This window comes from Erigeron canadensis, chromosome 2 (assembly GCF_010389155.1).
Source record: "Erigeron canadensis isolate Cc75 chromosome 2, C_canadensis_v1, whole genome shotgun sequence".
NCBI classification, from domain to species: Eukaryota; Viridiplantae; Streptophyta; class Magnoliopsida; order Asterales; family Asteraceae; genus Erigeron; species Erigeron canadensis.
The window spans coordinates 31,882,557-31,906,098 of record NC_057762.1 but is presented as its reverse complement, the minus strand read 5'-3'; the positions used below and the strand labels follow the sequence as shown (position 1 = coordinate 31,906,098).

The 23,542-nt window shown below is 34.3% G+C and overlaps 4 protein-coding genes across 5 annotated transcripts; 3 read left to right on the top strand and 1 right to left on the bottom strand.

The window, feature by feature from the left end:
- The first annotated feature begins 3,487 nt into the window (after nt 1–3,487).
- On the top strand, nt 3,488–6,510 carry LOC122589140. Its single transcript, XM_043761382.1, has 4 exons — nt 3,488–3,977; nt 4,511–4,620; nt 5,211–5,315; nt 5,950–6,510. Exons 1-4 carry the CDS (start codon nt 3,605–3,607, stop codon nt 6,397–6,399), a joined length of 1,038 nt encoding a protein of 345 aa, XP_043617317.1. The 5' UTR covers nt 3,488–3,604; the 3' UTR covers nt 6,400–6,510.
- A 1,925-nt stretch (nt 6,511–8,435) lies between these two features.
- Nucleotides 8,436–9,726, bottom strand: LOC122589972. 2 transcript variants are annotated; one of them, XM_043762300.1, is made up of 2 exons: nt 9,416–9,726; nt 8,436–8,969 (listed from the first exon to the last, which is right to left on the bottom strand). In XM_043762300.1, exons 1-2 carry the CDS (start codon nt 9,507–9,509, stop codon nt 8,644–8,646), a joined length of 420 nt encoding a protein of 139 aa, XP_043618235.1. In that variant the 5' UTR covers nt 9,510–9,726; the 3' UTR covers nt 8,436–8,643. The 2 variants fall into 2 exon arrangements, with proteins under 2 accessions (XP_043618235.1, XP_043618236.1); XM_043762301.1 differs by having other exon boundaries at nt 8,436–8,924.
- Nucleotides 9,727–12,010: 2,284 nt separating this feature from the next.
- On the top strand, nt 12,011–17,888 carry LOC122589460 (zinc transport protein ZntB-like). Its single transcript, XM_043761752.1, has 8 exons — nt 12,011–12,093; nt 12,769–13,369; nt 13,728–13,916; nt 14,395–14,486; nt 14,901–14,960; nt 15,052–15,121; nt 15,761–15,964; nt 17,100–17,888. The coding sequence occupies exons 2-8, from the start codon at nt 12,806–12,808 to the stop codon at nt 17,511–17,513; spliced, it is 1,593 nt and encodes a 530-aa protein (XP_043617687.1). The 5' UTR covers nt 12,011–12,093; nt 12,769–12,805; the 3' UTR covers nt 17,514–17,888.
- A 1,370-nt stretch (nt 17,889–19,258) lies between these two features.
- Nucleotides 19,259–20,614, top strand: LOC122588796 (40S ribosomal protein S25). The gene is made up of 4 exons (XM_043761002.1): nt 19,259–19,370; nt 19,497–19,571; nt 19,765–19,899; nt 20,348–20,614. Exons 1-4 carry the CDS (start codon nt 19,368–19,370, stop codon nt 20,459–20,461), a joined length of 327 nt encoding a protein of 108 aa, XP_043616937.1. The 5' UTR covers nt 19,259–19,367; the 3' UTR covers nt 20,462–20,614.
- Nucleotides 20,615–23,542: the final 2,928 nt, after the last annotated feature.

The window sequence follows — 23,542 nt, the reverse complement described above, 5'->3', positions numbered from 1 at the left end:
TTTAATAGTTTCTTTTAACATAACCTAACTACCAAAGTGTGATTGTATAATCTTTTTTCTCTTGACATTATATATATAACAAATCAACAAATTTTGGGCGTAAGTGATTCACTATAGCTAAGGGCTATTAATAATAAGCTTACCTGTGTATGTTTTATTTTGATTATATCATAAAACTAGAGAGATTACTCAGATTAGTGATGTTTAATGTATATTTCAATTTGATTTGTAAAGATTATGGTTCCGGCCACTAAAGTCTTACATGAGTAAGATTTAATTTGTATATCCAATTTTAAGCTGACTTATGACCAACTCTTATAGATAGTAAAAGTTGAGAGATCTCTTTAAATCTTTTTATTTGTTGTAAATTTAGGGTTTTATTACAAACAGAAAAGTAATTATTAGAAATTTAATAGATCAAACTACTAACTTTAGTTAATATGATAAAAGAAGAGGAAAATGTTTTGTTTTTTTAGTTTTTAACGAATTAATATGCACCACTCGGGAATGAAAATAAAAGTATCATATTTAACATCTTAAATATCAAAATATATTTTAAAAAAATTATCAAAATATCAAAAAAGGGTAATAAAATTAAAAAATTTTAAAAAATGACAAAATAAAAATTAAAACATACCAATACCAATTCTAATATACTTTCAGGATATTAAGATATAGTTAATGTGCTTATACCTATATAAAGTACAAAATATCTTAATTTGTATTAAACACTTAGCCTTGATTGATTAATCACATGTTCTACTATAATATTAGCAAAGAGTGTTGTTTTAAGGTATTTACAACAAATAAAAAGATTTAAAGAGATCTTATGAACTTTTAATTATACCTGTAAGAATTGACCATATGCCAGTCTACAATTAGATATGCAAATTAAATCTTACTCGTATAAGACTTTAGTGGTAAGGCCCACACTCCTTGCAAATCAAATAGGAATATACATTGAGCATCACTAATCCAAGTAACCTCTCTACTTCTCTAGTTTTGCGCTATAGTCAAAATAAAATATACACGTAAAAGCTTATTATCAATAGCTAGTAAACCACTCACATCCAAAATTTGTTGATTTGTTGTATATATAATAACTTAAAACAACACTCTTTGCTAATATTATAGTAAAGCATGTGATTGATCAATTAAGGTGAGTGTTTAATAAAAATGAAAATAATTTATACTTTATATAGGTTTTTAAACACATTAAGTATTTTAATATTCTGTTATATATCTGTTTGAGCATGAAAAGTAGAACTCAATCACAAAGTGAGTTTAACCATGAAAATCATCAAGATCTTCTCAAAAAGAGTGCAAACCTAATAAACTCTTGACAAATCTAAGGTGTATGATGATTTTCCCATAGAGATGTATCGATCTATGGAAGATATTAATGATATATGATTTTTATGTAATGATTGATTGATGATGAATGCTTATGAATATATATTGATGATGTTGTATATTCTCTGATATTTGCAGAGAGTGTTGTAACAAATATGTGTGTGAATTGATTGTGAATAGAATGTCCTGACAAACAATTGATGAGGCCTATTTATAGGCATCTGATTAGGGTTTCTAGTACTTTGGGCCGTGCAATATGGGCCCTGGCCCGATACGATAATATTAGGTATAGAACATTCCTTGTCAGTCATTTGAATACTCATTTATCAATATGTCAATGCTAATTTGGATTGATGTTAACCAATATCGAGCTTCCAGGCTTTGATATATCTCAATCGAGGTTTAGCCTCGATTTAGCTTACTTATATATACCCAAAATGTTATTGAGGTCTAGGCATAAAAAGAAGACAATTGGGTCGAGCTCCATCTCTCTTTACCTTGCCAAGCTTGGCCAGTGGGGGCCACCCCATCTTTGCTTCACCTAAGCCTTACCAAGAGAGAGTGTATTCCTTTGTTTAGTCTCCCTTAGACACTTAGTCTTTTTCTAAGCTTAGACACTTTGTCCTTTCCTAGGCTTAGACACTTAGTATTTTTCCAGGCTTAGATACTCAGTCTTTTCTTTAAGCTTAGACACCATTCCTTCCTTGGTAAGCCTAGGCATGGGGTCTACCTCCAACCTTAAAGCTTTTCCTCCTTGTCTTTTACTTAAGCCTTGGCTGGGCCCCCACTCCTTGCTTCCAGACTTAGACTTTGTCTAAACTTCTTTCCTTCTTTATTTAAGCTTAGGCGCGGTGCTATTTCCATCCTTCTTGCTAAGCTTAGGCGTGGGGCCCATTTCCAACCTCAAGCCTCGACAACCGATCTTTAACATATAAATGGATATATATATTAACTAGACTTAGACTTTATCCTTCCTTGGAGGCCTAGGCTGGGCCCCATGGCTTCCTCTCCTTTGCTTAAGGTTATATGCCTTTCCTTTCTTACTTGTCTAGCTTTCCACTCTAAGGTTGGAAGCCTTTCCTTCCTTACTTGTCTAGCCTTGGAAGCCTTTCCTTCCTTACTTTGTCTAAACTTCCAAGCCTTCCTTCTTAGACTTTGTCTAAGCTTCCAACCCTTCCTTCCTTAGTCTATGTCTTGCAAACCTCACATTTTTGTATTTTTGTGAAGGCTCGACATATTTGATTTTATATAATTAGGGATTTATTTTGGTGATAACTCACCATAATCATCAATATCTAACTTCATATAAATTGTATCTTGATTTCATTTTTATTTTGTCATTCTTTATTTCAATTTTTTTTAATTTTATTACCTATTTTTTGAGATTATACTTTTATTTTTAGTACCACTACAAACGGGGTGAAAATTAACTTAGTTACTCATAAAAATTAAAAAAAGCAAAACCTTTTTCATTCTTTTATCACATTAACTAAAGTCTATAGTTTGATTTAGGCGAATGGTAACACGACCAGACTTTCAGTATTCCCATCAGGCCTTTGGCAGCGACAGTCGCTGCAAAAAGTTGGGTCAAAAGTCAACATCATTTTTATCAAAAGCATTTAATGTAGCAATTAAATATATAAAAAACATTTATTAAACAACTCAAAAAAAGGTGATGAGTTTTGAATAGAGGAACGAAAATTAAACGACTTTAAAATGACGATGATGATTACAAAGCAAAAGTTGTATACATATTATTTCCAAAGCAAATGTTAAAATAATATTTGCAAGACAAATGTTAAAATAATATTACAAGCTCAAGTACTATAACATTGATCAAAACTCGTAGTTTTAGATTCTACTTTTATCGCTGCAAATGCTTGGTGAAAGATGTTACCATCATGACAGTGGTTAGTGGAAAGCTGACGTGGCATGACTATTTGCAGCGACTGTAGCAATAGCCATGGTCGGGATACCAATTATTCCCTGATCGGGAATTATTCCCTGATCGGGATACGTAACGCATTGATTTATTAAACTTTTAATAAATACCTTTTTTGTTTGTAATAAAACCCTAATTTTGTGCTTCGATCTGGTGGTATTCGGAACACTTTGCCTATTTTATTCAGATGCTTATTAACCGACCCATCCACTTTGCCACCTCTACCAAATACTCCCCTAGTCAACTGCTCATGGCTAACTGAATACTACTATTCAGGTCTTATTTTTGCAGATCTTCGAAACCCTCAAAATGGATTCAAAATCGCTTGCGAAATCAAAGAGAGCACACTCTCTGCATCATAGCAAAAAACATCATCATCCAAATCAAAAATCCAAAGGTGCTACTACAGCGACAACTTCTGCTGGGGGGGCATTAGCCCCCACAAACAAGGCACCTGCAACAGCTAAACAAAAACCTCTGCCCCCATCTCAGACCCACCTCCCATCTAATTGGGACCGTTATCAGGAAGAAGAAGAAGAAGATCAATCGAGTCAGCCGGGCGGTGTTGTTGTACCTCAAAGTAAAGGTGCAGACTATGCTTACTTGCTTTCTGAGGCCAAGTCGCAGAATTCGTCGAAAATCTCTTCTGGGTTCTTTCCATCTCTTGATGATTTTGTTTCTGGTATAGCACATATTCTTTTTCAGTTGCTTATTCTTCTTATTAGTACATTTTGTGTAACTGTTTTCGGTATCTCAGTTTCTTTCATATGGGTTTTGTGTTCTGATGTCTGCAATACAAATCTTGAACCAGTTTACGCTTAAATTATATGTTGCTGTTTCTGTAGTTTAAAGAAATGTGATTTATGCCACCTGCGCCGTTCACCCCATTTTGATCAGGCTTGATGTATGTACAATTTAAAAGTATTTTACATCTTTATAAGACTAATAATGCATATCCTTCAAATAGGAAAGTAATCAGTCCACAATTCCCATAGGTCTAAATATTTTCCCTAACAATTATGTGATATGAAATGTTATAACTTTTACTGTTTTTAGGTGATTTTGTTAGCCTGAAGTGCTGCAATGAATCTTAACAATTATTGGTGAACGTATAGAAACACTACTAGTGGCCGTGGGATTTAGTGTTTCAATAGATATGTTGTTTGTGAGTAGTTTAACAATCAGCTTTTTAGAAGATTAAATCAATGTTGTTAGACTTTGGTCAGGGAAAAGACTCCTTCTTTGCTGTTCGAGGTGAAAGCTTGCTATCATCAATTCAAAATGATACCTTTTTTGTGGAAGATAAGACGTCCGCTAACTACGAGGTTCTTTTTTTTTTTTGGTTAAATGCTATTTTACTTTGTGCACTTTACTTGGTGGGTCAAACTGTTAAATGTTAGTCAGATCATCGATAGTACTTTAAATGTTAATTTTGACCTGCAATGCCACTCTGGTTATAGACCCAACTTATCTTTGGGTGCCAGTTCTGTCCTGTCCCTGAATTCACAGATTGTTTCTGTTAACCAGTGCCGTTGGTGAATTCCATTACAACTCAGTTTGCTAAACATCCGTATTTATTCTATATCACCCAAATCATAGGGCTAGAATTACCCTGTTTAGCAGCTTGAGATACGTATCACTCGAACTGGCCATCTGAACTTTTGAAAATCTCTCTTTACAAATGAAAATAATCAAGATAACTTTTAGTTTGTAACGCTCTTATACCTTTGACCCAAGACTGATTTTACTGGCCTATCTTACTTAGACCGCCTATTTTACTTTATAAAGCTTAAACCTGAATTTGACTTAAGACTCTTTGTTTTTTACTTTGAATTGTTTTGACTGATTTGACGGTCCTGCTACTAGCAATATGCTCATGATCTGCTTTTTGTCACACATATTCTTATGAATGCAGTCCTCGTTTCTCTCGCTGAGTTTGCATGATCTTTCTGAACAACTCGCAAAAATAGATTTACCTTCAAGGCTTTTTATGGAAGAGGAGTTGTTCCCTTTGGAGCTGGTATGTATAATTCTTTCATTCACCAGTTACATCATGGTTTATTGGTTGACTTACAATGCTATATTGTCTTCATATCAACGGAGTGGCAAACCTGAGGGATTGGTCAAGTTTGGTGAGGCTTTAGAGCCTAGTTTCAGCTGGGTTGATTCAAATCCCATAATGCTATCATCTCTTTATGGGCCCCACCTGTTAATTGTAACTTGTAGCTTGTATGGCCTACATCAGAATCCACATCGATGAGACATTTGCAAAGATCTAGTAGAATAGTTGGGTCAAAATGGGTCTCTGACCACGAAAAACATCTTAGGAAATGCCCTCCTAGAATCACATGTTTGTTGGGTTTCTTGCATGATCTTTTTATTACAAGTTAGTTTTAGTTATTCCTTTTATTTTCAAGGGGTCAAACAGTGAGAGGAAAAAGCCATATCTGACACTAATTAAGTAATAACTAATAAGGTATCAGTGCTTTGAGATAGCCCGACTTATATGAATCATTTTCCCACCTCTGTGTTCCATCTTTGAATCTGATATACTGCTTCTGCAGTTTCAGTTTTTTATTCCGTCGTATCTTTTTCAAACTTTAAAAGATTAACCATGCTGTTTAGCCTAATACTTCTGTTACTGATTTTGGCAGCTTTCTGAAAGAAGTGAAGAACAACAAAACTCTAGCCAGAGTGTCGACATCACCCACAAAGTCACATCTCCCACCACCACCAAGAGCAACCGTCTAGTTATTCAGGACGATATTGATAGCACCAATTTGAGACCAATGGTGCAACCAAATGAGAGCCAATCAAAACTCAAAGCAGAAACAGCCGAAACTGAACTTGATATGCTTCTTGATTCTTTTGCTGATGCTAGCCTGAAAGAGAATGCCTTAGCCTCCACCTCAACCTCAACCTCAAAAGGAAAAACAGTAGATTTTGATATTGATGGTACCCTCGATGACCTGCTCAAAGAAACATCTACTCCCTCTCTGATCGATCAAAACAGTGCATCACCAACTCATGAGGTCAAGTCCAATCCTCTTGGTTCCAAGTCTGAATTACTTGATGACTTTGATTCATGGTTAGATACAATTTGATTTTGTTTTGGATCAATATAACTGAATTTCTGAAAAAGAAAGAACTTGATACACACTTGATTGACTGGATGGGTTTCTTTTTTATTCAGCAATGGAATTGTTTAGTTGATACACTGACAGTGCATCTTAATTTTACGTTTGGACCATAATATGTCGCATCTTAAATCTCTACAGAATCAATCAAAATCGTCTCAGTATTTTGGTATCCTTCACTTGATTTGAGGACAAATATGTGATATCATCGGCTTACTAATACCATTTTTACACAAAGCACAAATTTGATATAGATAATTGCAAACATCATATTATACAAATTACCAACTGTTTTGACAACTATAAACATCATAGTCTATGAACTGGTACGCTAATGTCTCGAAAGATTAGTTAAGATCCATATATACCATTATTCCACTTGGCATAGGAATTAATATACTAATATTGCATATTTTAGAATAGTAAAACGGATGTTGCTGCTGTGCCTGTAATTAGGAACACTGCAACTCTGCAAGCCTTCCTTTCCTGCAGGTGGTATAAGTTGCAGGCATACCTTTGTGGCCTTTGGGTTGACCTGACACACCAGTGGCATATACGGGAAGCATCCCATTGCTACCTTGTGGGGAGGAGTTGGCATGGCTGCCATTTCCATCGTCACCATTTCTGATTGATCGACCACCACCTCTACTGCATTTGTGTACTTGTTTTGGTTCACCATTCCATAGCCATTACCAACAGTGCAAATTGTTTTCGTGTCATCCATTATCTCCTATGTTCTCATGCGGTTTGTCTAGATAAAGAGTAACACCATGTTCGGGGTATTTGCAATCATCACAATGTAGTTTTTCTCCACAACCAATTTAAAAGGATAAAGCGAATATTAGTAGGTTTTGGTCAACTATGTGAAAATCCAAGTATCTTTTCCATAAAGGTGACAATAATGGTTTGGTATTTAGTTTTGTTTAAAATAGCATCTGCTAACGTAGCAGTAACTGTGGTCGGTTAAAATGGCGGCATGGTCTTTTTGTGCACCCAAGTTAGAGCAATATTGATGGTCTCATTTACAAGTTTTGGGGGGTTCAGGAAGTGGTGGTACTAAGTGGATCATCAGTTAACAAATGAAACTTAAAAAGGAGGTCAGATCAATGGTATGGAGCCTGCAATATTTATTGGGTCATTGCCCTATGGTACATCCATACCAGAGATGGTAATTGAGGCTATTTCTTGACATCTTGAATTAGCCTCTGTACATACATCAATAATTTTGACCGAAGTTCCCACTTTCCAAGAAAGCAGGTCGACTAGACGTTTTTTCAGTGTTAAGCATATCAGTTTTTACTCTTCATTCAAGTAGTATGAATAATGGATCATGTCAGAGGTCTCGATTATATTGCCAATTGACGATAACTTTGAGCAATGCTACTGAGTTTTTGACAAAATGATTCCAGCCGTATTGATCCTATATTTAGCTTTTAGTGTATCGAATCGTGAATCATTGTCATTTACACTATACCTTAGGTAAAGAATATCAACACTTTAGGCATTTTGAGGATAGTAGCCTTTAAGATTAAGTATTGATTCTCTTTGCATATAGTTCTTTGTCATAATCAAAAGAAGCTGTTATGACACAACATCGTATTAAAGAGCAAAAGCACTTGCTATGTTTTCATATTATATCAAACAGTGACATTCTTTAGGGTAGAATTTTTTGATGAACTTTATGTCTATACAAGGTTCTTGGCTTCCTTAACTGTACAAGTATCAGTCTCAACTACTGGTTTGGACCATAAGGTATCACATCTTAACATTTTCTGATAAAGTTCAGTAAATATTAGACAAATTAGAAAACATGTAGGAATACTAATTTGTATTAAATGAAAACTCAAACTTCGCAAGGTTATATCAGGGATATAACACTAACAATCTCCCATAGAATCAATAACAAATTAACAACGACGATTTTCATTTGACTACATAGCACTTCAAACTTGAAGTTTTGAAGAGACGTATATGGTATCTTCATAAACTTCAAGTTCATCATGTTTACAGCAAGTAGATATCTGGTATAGATCATTTCATATATCATAATGTACACATTACGATCTGTTTTGACAACTATACAAACTATTCTACTTTTTCTTGTAGTCTATGACATGGTACACTAATAGCTCAATAGATTAGCTGAGATCCATGCATACCATTAGTTGGGCCAAAGTCGACACAGAAACTTTACTACTAACGATGCATATTTTATGATAGTAAAAAGGATGCTGTTACTGTAGCTATGAGCACTGCAAGCCTTCCTTTCCGGTATAGAGTATCAGTTGCAGCAGCACCTTTGTGGTTTCTGCGTTGACCTGCTGCACCAGCGGCATATACAGGAACCACCCCATTGCCACCTCCTTGCGGGGAAGAGTTAGTCTGGTCGCCATTCCCATTGCCACCACTTCCAACTGGCCGTCCACCACCTCTACCGCTTGTGACATCACTTGTATACTTGTTTTGGTTTACCATTCCACAGTCATTACCAACTGCACAATTGTTTTCACTTATTCCACTATTTCCCATGTTTTCATCTGGATAAAAACAACACCACCAAACAACTTATGGAGGGCATCTGTACGTTTCTACTCGACACTTGTTTGGGATGTAACATGTCATATGACCCATATTCATATCATATTACCTAACGATATTATTTACAACAATACACCAAATTTATAAAGCAATTTAGAAGGTGGTACAATTCTAAATATACGCATCAAAATTAGACATTAAGCTACTTTAAGAATTAAGTCGAGTCATTTGACTCATTCTTTTTTTTGTTGGGTAAAAAGTTAACTCGCACTCCTTAGAGTGAGTTATCTTAATTTGACCCGTTTGAGATAAAACACAACCCAAATTGACCCATTCTTAAGTTGCCACCTTTTTGTTACACCGGATTAGCTACGTCTTTTAAGTTAATAAGCCTCTTTGTGTGTGTGTGTGTGTGTGTGTGTATAGAGGGACAGAGTAAACAAACCTGGAGTTGAGTTCTTGTTAACTTGCGCAAATAATGCAGAGGAGCAAAAGGAGAAGAGAACCATGATTAGCAGCACTATTTCATGAACACCCATGTCAGTTTTCCTTCTCGGCGATCTCAAATTGTTCCTTGTTGTGTAACTACACTTATATAATAACAACAAATAACTTTCATCATCCTTAAACTATATAACTCCTTACGATAAAGCACAAATTTGACTAATTACTAGCTCTATAGGTTATCTTTATCAATATGTGTATATCTTCTTGTATCTTTATGCAGGATTTGGTCTAAACAAATTGTGTGACATATATACTGGCCAACACTTGTAATCTAAAGGACAATATTGATACCCAATATGTGTATGAAACTCTTTCAACGAATCCTCTCATTTGAAAAAAAAGAATATCGTACATTATCTGTTGCTGGTGTATTATATAAAACCAAAGATATGGAACCTAGTTATCTTTGATGTAAAGATAAAAAAAGATGCCTAGTTGCCCACAATTTAAATGGACCCTTGAAGGATTCTCCATCCATGTCTAACAACACTTTATCCATTTGGCCTATTTTTATTATTTCATGATTCATCATTTGATAGTATAGCAAAAATTTGATAAATTACATTTGGATTTAGGACTATCGATATACTAACTATGTAGGGCTTTATAATGATCGATGAAATGTGAATACTTTGCACACGATTATTGTATAACAACAATATAACATCATTAAATGGTATGATCAAATTTGCCCAGATATATGCGCAATGTGATGTATGGTCATACAAGATTGAAAGAAGACCATCATACAATTTTTAACATGATGAAATGATACATACAACCTAAACATTTGAATCAAGATCGGAATCTTGATGAATAATAGCGACATACACGTTGGAGCAAGTAAAGTTTTGAAGGTTGGATTGCCTTAGGGCTGATGTATATGAGTAAGTTGTGGAGACTCTAACTCAGAAAGTGATAACAGTCTGCAAGCTAGTCATTAGATTATATCTGACATTTCATTTTTGCGTTAATCATAAATTAATTTTGGCTTAAAAGTAAAAAAGAATAAAAGCGTATAATGGACCAAAATCATGATAATATACATAAGAATGATAAATCTACATAAAAAATTTCTGGGCCGTCAAAGGCCGTTGCCCCCGGTATTTATATAGAACTATTGATAGATATATACATGATAAAATAAGGATTAAAGTAAAATAAATAAAATTATAGTTTTTTTCAGTGATAATCACCGTGCATCAAAAAATCATCGTACATTAATTGCTTTGTGAATCTTCGTACATCAATAACCGAAAGTTACAAAATTGATATGATATGAACCATTGATTTCATAATTATTCTGATTCTGATATGACGATAAAATTGTTTTGAATGTGTTTGGTTGTATTTTTCATTTACTTATAATGTCAAAGTTTTTAAATTTTAAAATAAGACAATTAACTTGTTATTGTAGCCTGTATAGGAATTATACTATATATACTATTAAGGTAATTGGACTCATGAATCGTGGTGAGTTACTACTCGTCCATGTAAAACCTGACTATTAATCGACTTTTGCGTATCATATCCTCAAATAACATATTGCAACTTTTTTATAGTCATATCCAATACCATTATGTACCCCAATTTGGTTTTTGTTCATTATTCTTTTAGCGTTTTCAACTAATATATCAAAACATTTCATTTGATATTATAAAGTTTAAAAAGCGTTTCAGATATTGCTTAAGCAAATATATATATTTGAAACAAACTTATTCATTAATTAGGTAGTTCGAGGTTCAACGTAAACCTTATACAACGCAACCATTTCAAAATGAAAATCAAGACCCCGCAACGCGGGGCTCGAACGTTATTTTACTAGTAATAATCTATATCAATAATTTATAATCCCTTATAAAACATATTAGACTTCTTATTTTAGGAAATTCAGCAATCTTTTCAATATCCCCAAATTACCCATAATTCACACATTATCTCTAATTCTATATCTCTAAATACAATCAGACAAACACTCTACCAAAATCTAACACACAATCACTTCTTTCTCTCCTTCCTATTTACACACACGCATATTGATTCCTCCCCCACTGCTTTGTATTATTATCACCGTTTAACCGCCGCAATGCGCAGACACCAACCCTCATCTATAATTCCTTATAAAACATATTGGACTCCCTATATTAGTAAATTCAACAATCTTTTCAATATCCCTATATTGCCCCTAATTCACACATTATCTCTAATTCTATATCTCTAAACACAATCAAACAAACACCCTATCAAGATTTAACACACAGTCACTTTTTTCTCTCATTTCCATTTACACACACGCATATCGATTGCTTCTCCACTGTTTTGTATTATCATCATCGTTTAACCGCCTTAATACGCGGGCACCAACCTTGGTGATTATGATTGAAAATGAAAGGTAAACTCATGTCTTAAATTGCAAAAAAAAAGGGTGGACTTATAATGCCAAGTAGGCATAGTGTAAGGGCTTTCTTTGTATGACCGACCATCTAGATTACATAGCCGTGACACTGTGACCGCGGTGGCGATTATCAGAACTGCCACCGCCTAAAAAACTTCACGAACGCATAAATAAACAAAAAGAAAAAATAAAACAGTATACAATTTTACTCAAATATGTAGGTAAATATTTTCCTTCAACTTTGTCTTCATAATTTCATCTGTTATTATATGTATGTAGCAAGTTGTAGAAATGTTGATTTAGGAGTAAGTTGTTAAGAATTACATTAAAATGGGTTTTATTCCACCGTTTTTTGACTTTGAGTTTACACTGATTTTTGCATTTTATGTATAGTTAATTTGGTACCAAAAATTGTTGCCAAGTTTTGTTATTGCATGTATCGAATTTTAATCGAAAAGGTTGGAAGTTTAATTCACAAAATAACAAAACTGTGACAACAATACCAGATATGTTATGTTTGTTTTACCGTAGAAGTCAAATTTTAGTTGAACCAAATTTGTTGGTTATACGGTTATCTATCTAATGCTTATTATGTATTGCTAAAGGAAATAAGTAATCAGACCTTTGACATTAATCGCAAAAACCCGATTGGTACAAACACTAATGATATGTTAAAGACAATGTTTAGACCGAGGCCCGTTAAGGTGAGCGTCTGCCCAACTAGGAAACACGATATTCGCTGACAAAGTTATTTTCTTGTCGCCTGTGCGGATTGGACCTGGGTCAATACCAGATATTCCCGAGCCCAAAGATAATGGTTTGACAACTGTATAAGGAGGGTGAAATAACAAGTTGTATATATATATATATTTATTTCTATTTCTGCTTTTTTGCAGCTTCGATGATTGAATAACCTGTGATGTATGTGCATTCATGAATAATATGAAAAACTACGACAATCAAAAACATCAAACCGGTAAGGATGCCATGGCGGGTTATGTCTTGTGGACTGATGGACTAATTTGTGCTTTTGAAGCTAAACGTGGCCACAGGAAGTGTAGACCTCAGGATATAATCGGGTGGAAGAAAAACGGATCCAAAAATGGAATACCCGATGGTTTGGATGACAACGTTTATAATACTGAACATTGTATAGGGCCGGTTAATGATACTACTACTATATATACTGGAAATTATTGGATACCGATTGGGTGGTCTAGGATTGCTCAACTTGTGGAGAAAATTCAAGTTGATGGCTACTGGGAAACTGAAAATGTAGAGTTTGAAATTGATGATAATGAAGTCACGGTTGCAGATATTGCTGTGCCATTTAGGGAACGACCCGTAGGGCCTACTTGGTGGTGTCATGTTGATGCAGGACATCCTTCTGTTAGTTCTTGGTTGAGTAACTCGAAATGGTTACATCCGGCTATCAGCATTGCTTTACGAGATGAAAGTAAACTTATAAGTGAACGTATGAAGCACCTTCTTTACGAGGTAATCACTTTGCTAATATGTTTGTGTATACAAGTTTTGTAGAGGGGACAAGATGGGTGGCTCAGTGGGCTGGTTAACAGGTCAAAACTCAAAACACCTAACTTTTTTGGTATGGGTCAAGATGGGCGGGGCAGACCCACAACTATGTGATCCGGTGATATGGAATTTGGAATTTAATATGTTAACTTAACATGACAAGGAAGAAATTTAAATTCCATCCCATCAAATTCCCATAAATTCTGGGGACCAAATGGCCCCTTAAAGTTTACTGCACAAGTAATTACTTGAAGTCTAAAGCACGTTGCTTTTATGCTTTCATTCTATGGTCTCATGGTTTTAATGATTCATTATCACACAGGTTCCTGTCAGGGTTGCAGGTGGATTGTTATTTGAACTATTAGGACAGTCAGCTGGTGATCCATATGTTGAAGAAGATGATATTCCAGTAGTACTAAGATCATGGCAAGCACAGAACTTCCTAGTTACTGCATTGCATGTCAAAGGTTATGCAACAAACATCAATGTGCTAGGAGTTTCGGAAGTCCAGGTTTTTCTTTGCAGTATTCACTGCCTACAGTGTTATAAGGGTTGGTAAAAAAGGTGGGTTGGGTAATTGGTCAAAATGGGTAATTCTTTGGTACATGTTGAAACAGGTCACAAGGATTGGTTGAATAGTTGGGTTGGGTAACTGGTCAAAACAGGTAATTCTTTGGTACATGTCGAAACGGTTCAGGTGGGGTTGGAATGACCTGATAAATTTTGTCCAATTCTTTTCTTTTAACTATATTTAGCTTGCCGAAAATGATTATATTTTTTTTCAAACGCAATTCAATGTTTTGAATAAAGTGATTGAGGATGTTATTTGCTACTTTCATTCAGTGGCCATTAAGCTTATTTTTCTACCCGTTAGGGTTAAAATATAACCCGCATCAACCCGTTCATAAGTAAGTGGGTCAAAATTTCCATTTCTAGCTATACAACTTTTTAATGCCTGAAGCTCTTCTGTTTGAAACTTTGATGGACAGGAGCTGCTTGCTGCAGGAGGTAGTAATCTACCACAAACGATTCATGAAGTTATTGCACTTCTAGCATGCCGTCTTGCCCGTTGGGATGATAGGTGAGTGCTCTCTTTTCTTGCATTTTTTCTGCCACATAGTTTGGAGCAAATTACCACAAATGACCATACTTTCACTTGATCTATACTTTGTTCACTGGATGTCATTGTACCTTTCAAATTGTTTTTTGGGTTATATTGTCAAAATAACCTGGGAACATGATGACAAAGTTGAATTGTTTTTAACTTCTTATAAATGTTTCTAAGAGCTGAGTTTTGCCAACAATTTATGAAGTCCAAGTGACTGGATCAGAAATGAATTGAAGGTGTGATGCCTCATGCCAATTAGTTCAATTTGCCTTCAGAAGTAAGGCATTGGTGGGACTATTTCATTGAATAATTTATTCTCGCGAAGTCTTTATAATAGTTCGCTTTTGTACCTTTTAAAGTAAACTTTCGTTTTTTTACCTTTGGTAGACTGTTTAGGAAATACATTTTTGGAGCAGCAGATGAAGTTGAACTGAAGTTCATGAACAGGTTCTTAAAACGATTTGAAAAAAAAGTTGTCACCACCACTGTGTAGTGTGACACTGAAGCTCTAAGATCTTTAGCTTCTTTCTGTTAATAGGAGAAACCATGAGGATTTGCATCTATTCAGCATAATATTGAACCAAGAAATCAGAAGGTTATCTTCACAGGTATCATATTTCATCAGAGTCTATATTTTTTCAAATCAACCGCTGTGTCTAGTTTTGGGTTTAGCAGTTATATATGGGGTTTTGTTCATTGTTACCATTATGAGGATAAACCTTTATATTTCTCGCTGATCACTGCTTTTATATGCTTCTCAGATTAATAATCTTTTGATTACTTAATATGCTGGGTGATTTGACCCACACAGTATTAAATGGGCTGCTTTGGATTATGTTCTATTTCTAAAGAGTCAAATTGCGAAGTAAAGATTTGGATAAAAATGAAATGGGCTGATAGTTGCCCAAAGTGTTTTTATTGGGTACGTCATGTTAGTTATCTATACCATATTGTTTATCCAAATGGGTAGAAATTGTAGTGGTTCAACCAGGCCTAGTACTGCCTGTTTGTACTGGTATCGACAAATCATCCTTTTAACCATTTGCCTGACCATCTATTGCTCCACCAATAGGTCGATTAAATTAGTAAACCGTTTTAAGCTTGAACATGAAAGGGAAACAGAGAATGGTCTTTCTTTCCGTTTCATGTCTATTCTTCTTACTGCATTTATTTCTTAGCATTTTCATCATCTTTAACAACTTGTGTCATTCTAAAGGCTAAATTCAACTCGTGTTTTCTTTCTGAAGGTGATAAGAGTCAAGTGGTCTCTACATGCCAGAGAAGAAATTGTTTTTGAGCTCCTTCAACATTTGAGAGGTAATGCAGCAAAGCGTTTGCTGGAAGGAGTAACAAAGAGTACTAGGCAAATGATTGAGGAGCAAGAAGCAGTACGCGGACGTTTGTTTACAGTACAAGATGTCATGCAGAGTACTGTCAGGGCCTGGTTACAGGTACGGTTCTCTTTCGTATTAATCCATGGAATATCGGGTTAGCTACTTCATCTTGTTTCTTCTAGTTATTATTGTTGACCAAAGAGCTTATAGCCTAGCGCTATTTGAGTTGGCCCAACAACCAAAAGTTTGTGGGTTCAAGTCCCATAAGGGACAAATGTATGAGTTATCAGATGGTTTATGAATCTTCGCCATTTCAAAAGAAGTACAGTGCCTCCTTTTCCTATATTAAAGATCAAAGGTGAAAAAACGGGCCTATTAAGCCTAAGGTGGTTAGGTGATTGGTCAAATGGCTTTGGTTTAAGATGGTCAATTTCTTGTGTGGGTCACAATAGGTCAGTAAGATTGGCTGAGTTGAAACTCTGTCAAAATTTATATAACTTTATATCAATTACTGTATATGCTTGTTAAATATGATTACAACTTTTATATTACTTCAATATAAATCTAAATTTTTTGAACAACTTATTTTCGAGGTTTCACGTCTTAGAGATACAGTTCTGGTCAACTTTTGCCCCGTTTCTTATAAGCTGTTTTCTATCTTTTCTTTTGGAGCGCTAAAGATAATACAAAACCTAAATAACTCGATTCATAAGTCAATGGGTCAAAATTGTAGCCTCTTTCAGAGATATAACTTCTGCAGTCAACCCATCCTCCAAATCTAATTGACTCGATTTTAATTATTTTACAGAGGCTAGTCACTATTCTGGCTCTCCTCTTCACAATTTTTACATAGTAACCTTGCTACCTCGAAGTTTTTTTTTTTTTCAACAACATTCTAATCTAATTCTACTCCTAAATTACACACATGCCTGAGATAAAACCAGGAATCTCGAAAAATCCCCTATTAATCCACCCCTACAAATGTGGGAAGTGGGACTCGAACCCAGGTGGATCCTACTAAGGTCAAAACCTTACCAATGGGCCACCAACCGCATTGGCAAAAATGAACAAGGTATAGCTTCAACCAGTTGGGCTAAATGACTTTGCTACCTCCAAGTTTGAATAGATACATCATACGTGTCAATTTTGGATTCTAAATGTTTGGCTGACTATAAGCAACAAAACACTACTATTTTGCTCAAGTAACCACACCCCCACACTCGCTAATCATTTTATCAGCAATAACTTTCAGGATAAAAGCCTGCGTGTGACACATAATCTAGGAGTCTTTGGTGGTTGTGGTCTTGTTCTTTCCATCATCACTGGTCTCTTTGGGATAAACGTGGACGGAATTCCCGGATCAGAAAATTCACCATATGCATTTCTGCTATTTTCTTGTATTCTTGTTCTTCTAGGCATTGTGCTGATCTTCATAGGCTTACTCTACCTTGGACTTAAAAACCCCGCCATGGAGGAGGAAGTTGAGGTCAGAAGATTAGAGTTACAAGAACTTGTAAAAATGTTCCAGAAAGAGGCAGAATCTCATGCTCAACTTCGGAAATCTGATTCAAAAACCCATATGTATTCACCTCCTGCATCTGCCATACTACCTGGCAATTCTGATAGTTATGTTCTTATGCCCTCAGAAGGCAGAACAACACGCTGATCCAAGGTAATGCGATGATTGAATCAATGCTGATTCAAGGTAATATGATGCTTATAACAAATGCTGATTCAAGATAATGTGATGATAATAGAGTAATAGGTATGTTCATGCCATTGTCATTAGGAACGGATAACTTTTCTTCAATAACTATCTTGTAAACATAGAAATGAACATTGTATATTGCTTAAATGAGCCTTTTTGGGCAAACAATTCCGATTCTGACAGATTTTCTTAGATAGCAAGGTGGGCAAATTAAGCACCTGTTGGTAACTAGTAAAATAGTGCGGTAGTTAGCCCGTGTCGTTTTATAGTATAGGTCAAAAGTTGGTAGACCCACAGATGCTTTATCGTGAGCAAAGATGGTGCTATACACAAGTATTCATGGCGTGCTTATACTCAGGTAGCATACATTACTATAGACTTATTTGTTAGGTTAAATTGTTTAATGCATCACAAAATTCACAATTCATCTATTATTGCTATGTAACTACAGTATATTACTTGCATGTCTATAAAAATTTACTAATAGTTCTAGATTTAACATCAACAATGTAACAGTGTGAGAGAACTTCAATTCATAAATTTTAAGATAGTAAGTAATGTTATAAATACCATACAACAAACTTTATTGTTCATATGTAATAGAAAAAAAAAAGAAAAGTAATTGGATAGGAACCTTCTAATTCTATGTATCATTTGGTATCCACTAATCTTCCAAGCAGGCCAAATGAATCTCAACCACTTAATAATCTCTGATTATCTGAAGTTTGTCTGTTGCAAGACTTAAATACATGACCTCTTTTGAAAAGTGACGGCCGTTAACCACTAGGCTATTACCTAGTGGTTTTTCATATGTAATATACGATAAGTAATATGTCCTTTTATAAATGTAACTGTATATTGTAAATGTAAATTATATTTTTTCTTTCCAAACATTAAGTCAAGATACGACATTAAAAAAGCTTACCGTATGATGGTGAAACCTTACATGCTCACCGTATGATGGTGAAACCTTACATGTACCCCAGATAACATAAATTATATACTAGTAAGACATCTTGTGTAGAAGTCATATTAAGTTGTTCATTGGCATAAATCTTCTAATGGTTACAATTCCGTTATTACTCCGGGTCCACAAAGAGTGAAATTAGGATTAAGGTCATAAAACTTAATAGAAATGGTCCCGAAAAAAAAAATTATTCTACAATAATAAGTTATGTTTATAAACATATTTAACAAAACTTATGTGGACTAATCTATACTCTATATTAAAGAAAATAGCCCCCATGTTAAAAGTTACATGGGGAGAAAATATCTAAGATGTCTTCCTATATAATATTTTCACCTATAAGGCTACAACCCTTTAAAATATTTTCACATACACTATTCTCTTAACATTAATAATTAAATTACACTATCAATCCTTTATTTTTCTAAAATATTTCCATTAACCTTTTAAATTAATTACTTTTATATGAATTATCTACAGCACTCGACGTCGCATCCACCACCAACAGTCGCCTCTATCACTACACCGTCGCCGTCACGACCACCGCTGCATCGCGCGGGTACAATGCTATAAAAAAATATTGATTTAATTGGTCATGTAAACATTTGTTTGTCTTAGAATTTGTCAAAAATCAAATATGTTTGTGTAAATGCCATATCCTTATCCAGATCCATAATCCATGTATAAAATTCGGGCGATCCTAAAGCGACCCGGTTTAATAACCCGGAAACAAAAAACTCCTTGAAAAACCCTCAAAACTGTATATCTCTAAACACACACTCACCATTTCCGTGCGGCGGCGGCAAATATACTCTGTTCTTTGAAATTTATTAGAAACAGTTTTCATGGTAAATAAACTTTAACACTATTATTATTATCACATCCATCCTTCATTTAAATATTTATATTATTTCTTCCAATTTCTCAACCTGTTTTATTCTAATTTATATATATATTTTTAAAATAATAATCAGGCGCCGAAGAAGGAGAAGGCTCCCCCACCGTCATCCAAGCCCGCAAAATCCGGCGGTGGAAAGCAGAAAAAGAAGGTCAATTTTTCATTTTTATAAATTTATATTAAATCTTAGTGGTTTTTTTTTTAAAATTTTTATTTATACGTATAATGTTAGAGATTTGATATTTTATTTATCCGGCGGTGGCATTATAAATGATGGAAAAGTTACAATTGATGTTTAGTCATGTAAAGAAGTGGAATGTTTTAAAATTTTTGTTGTATTGCAGAAGTGGAGCAAGGGAAAGCAAAAGGAGAAGGTCAACAACATGGTGTTATTCGATAAGGCAACGTACGACAAGCTTCTTTCTGAAGCTCCGAAATTCAAGCTCATCACTCCATCCATCTTGTCTGACAGATTAAGGGTATTGTTTGTTTAACCTCTTTTAACTATTTATATTTTGTTGATAACAATTTTAGATACAATGTATATTATCTGCTTTACTCTTTTAGTCGGGCTTTTAGGAACAGTAACTGTGTCTTTAGGACATAGACTTGTTTGGAAAACTGTTTTTGTGACCAGTGTTGTAAATCTCTATCTCGGCCAATATATCTCCGATATATCGCTTCTTGGTGGTCCACTGAGACAATAAATCCGGATATATCGCTTCTCTGAGGTCGACCGAGACAATAAATCTCCAATATATTCCTGATATATCTCCAATTAACTGTAAATAGTTAAGATGTTAAATATGTAATTCAGTATCATATCATTCATAAGTTAAAACATAACAACAGGTACAGCATAATTGTGTCGCAATGTTTGGAGGTTCACTTCATAATGGTTGTATTTGTTTTTTTCTTCTTCTTTAGATCAATGGCTCCTTGGCACGTAAGGCAATCAAGGATTTGATGGCTAGAGGCGCAATCAGGATGGTATCCACTCACGCTAGCCAGCAGATCTACACCAGGGCTACCAATACTTGAGATATTAGCAGTTCTCAAGACATTATGCTTCTAAGTTTTTTGTTCAATGAAATATTGAGATATTTTATCTTCTTTTTCGTGCGATACTTCTTGCTCTCTTTAATGTATGACCCCATGCCATATTCAGGTACACTTTTGCTCTTCTGTGTTCAATGGTTTAGTTACTTGGCATATCGATCGTAGGTACTACTACTAAACATCTCACAATACGTTAGCTTAAGTTTTGTGACTTGTTATCCATTAAAATAGAACAAGTCAGGTTTTCGTTAGTTTAGAAGGTCAATAACATTAAACAATTTCACAGACAATTCTACTTGAATCCTGTTTGTGCAAAGTGATGGTGACATGGTGTAAAGAAATCAATAGGCGCCAATGTAGGATTGGTCTACTATATAGACGCCTTGGCTTCAAATCTTGACAGTGGTGTTTTTCGGAGTTTATAGAAGGCAGTAATACTTTTTGCCACTCTTCTTTGATAATGTAGATAAAAAGATTTGGTCCACCTAAGCATGGCCGGTCTTATTAAGTTGTTAGTGAGGATCAAATTTCTACTCTTTTTAACCTTTTCTCGCAAAATCGTATATTTACATGTTTGAAGTTTCTACAAAGGATCTAGTAGGTTGGTTAGGTTTTGCCATCTTTTTTTCCATTTTTATTTTTTGATTACTGAAAACAGAAAGGTTTTTTCAAATTCGGGTTACTTGATGAGGTGTTATTTTTGATATAGCTACTAAATTCGGTCATTTTTGTTCGTGGCCGGTTTCATCCATCTTCCACATCACTTTTTGTCATTAAATTTGCTTGATGATGATCACTCAAAAGTAATTATATCGTTCCAAACACGACTTATGGTCATTAGATTGCTTGATAATGATCACTTAAAGTAATTATGTCGAGGGTTTGGTTGTTTTTTGGATGACTTTTTTTACTCGTGGAGGAATGTTTCATAAAAGGAAAATGTTTAAACTTATGGCAGAGGATTTGGTTGTATTTTGGATGATTTTTTTTTTCTCGTGGAGGATTGTTGTTTTATAAAGGAACATGTTTAAACATGTGGCAGATTTAACGGTCGAGATTAAAAAATGAAAAAAAAATGTGTAGTACAGTTATCAACAGATGAATGAAATACACGTATTATTATGCATTTTTTTTAGACATTTATCATTATTTTTACAAAATGGTATAGATTATTGATATCGTAACCTAACTTTATTGGTAAAGTTGGCATCTTGACCTTTTGATTTTAATCAAAAGGTATGTGCTCAACTTTATCCATAGATTAGGAATTATAGACTTATAGTCATATACCCGTGCGATGTAACGGTCACGGCGACATTGGCAGTCATGTTGGCGATGGCGTTAGTAAAAGTATTGATGTAAAAAAAAATTGTACAATAGATATCAATCCGTAAATATAGGAGTAGTTATGTTCAACGTGCAAATTATTTATGTATGTAATAACATGATAAACATAGTCCTGAGGTTCTGTTTATCATTTCCCTTAAAAGTTAAGTGTAGTTGTAAATTAAGTATTTCCCTTAAAAGTTAAGTGTAGTTGTAAATTAAGTTAATTATAAAAGTATTATAGCTATTTAAGGTTATGCCAAACTCTCAAGACGGTCGTGTTCCAGAGTATCTTTGCGGATCATGATTAGTTCTTAACTTACTGTAAATTGATATAGTCCCTAATGTATACTCGACTAGTATGCCTTTTGATCACGACACGTTCTCAACATTTACCACGCCAGTCACATGCTACCGTATGCCAAATTTATTTAATGTTTGGACGCACTCGGGTTCCATGAGATGATTGTTTTTTTTTCCCTTGATTTTGTAAAAATTTCGGAAAGATGCATAGAGTCGAAAGAAATTTCAGTTTCTTCAAAGATGCATTGAGTTGATTCAATAGAACCGCATGACGTAAATATTTTTTGAGGACCATTCATAACTGTTTCCAAGCCAATGTTTTAAATACCGGTACGGGTATCCGGTACCGGTACTACCGGTATACTGGCCGGTACGTATCGGCACGGTAATTTAATTTTTCTATTTTTATTTTTATTTTTATAAAAATCCTACAAAACTAGCTTGTTACAATTTAACAAAAATAGTCAAAATATAAGTACAATCCACTCAAAAATAATACTAAATAGGTATTTTCTAGCAAAATATAAGTTTTAAAGTTCACAAATAACAAAACATAACATTAAAGTATCGAAAAATAATATTAAAAAAAAATTCAAAAAAAAAATCAAAATACCGGTATTACCATTCCGGTAATACCTGAAAATACCGGAAATACCGGCCAGTATTGAATAGTTAAAATATCGGACAAACCTGGATGGTTATACCAGGGTACTACTCGGTATCCGGTATTCCGAGTAATACTGGCCAGTACGTACCGGTATTTAAAACACTAGTCCACGCCACTACATAGGAGTTTTGGGCATAATCGTGGCTGTCCCAAGAGCTATACTTTAATTTTGGAGCTGGGATATATTAGAAACTGGGAATTTGTTTTCACCCTTAAATTTTTATTTTAAAGCTTTATTCAATTCAGAGCTGGATTTTTATTTTATTTTTTTCTCGAACTTTAAGGCTAAATTTTTTAAAAATAGTCTATTTGCTTAGAGCTTTTATTAGAAACCCCTTTACAAAGGATAACCTTAATCTTGTTAGTTGTCACGCTTTGTTTAATTAAGAGATAAGTTTATATTATCTTGAGATGTATACACGTTGGTAGTGTTTGTTGATATTTTAATAAAAAAAATCATGACTTATTTAAAAATAAATAATTCATTTAGTCATGATGTTTGTTAATGTCTTAATAGAAAAAATCATACTTAATTAAAAATACTTAATTAATCCATTTAGTCATAAAAGTATTTGTTTTTATGACCTAATAAAAAAAATAATATTGACTTAATCCATATAAACATTATTTATTTATTCAGTCATCTAATGGTTAAAAAAACAAACAAACTCTAATTTTATAAGAGTACAAATTTAAGAGATCTTTTACTATACGATGATGATGATGGTATATGTCAATAGAAAGACTCTGCTTTTTATTTAATTATA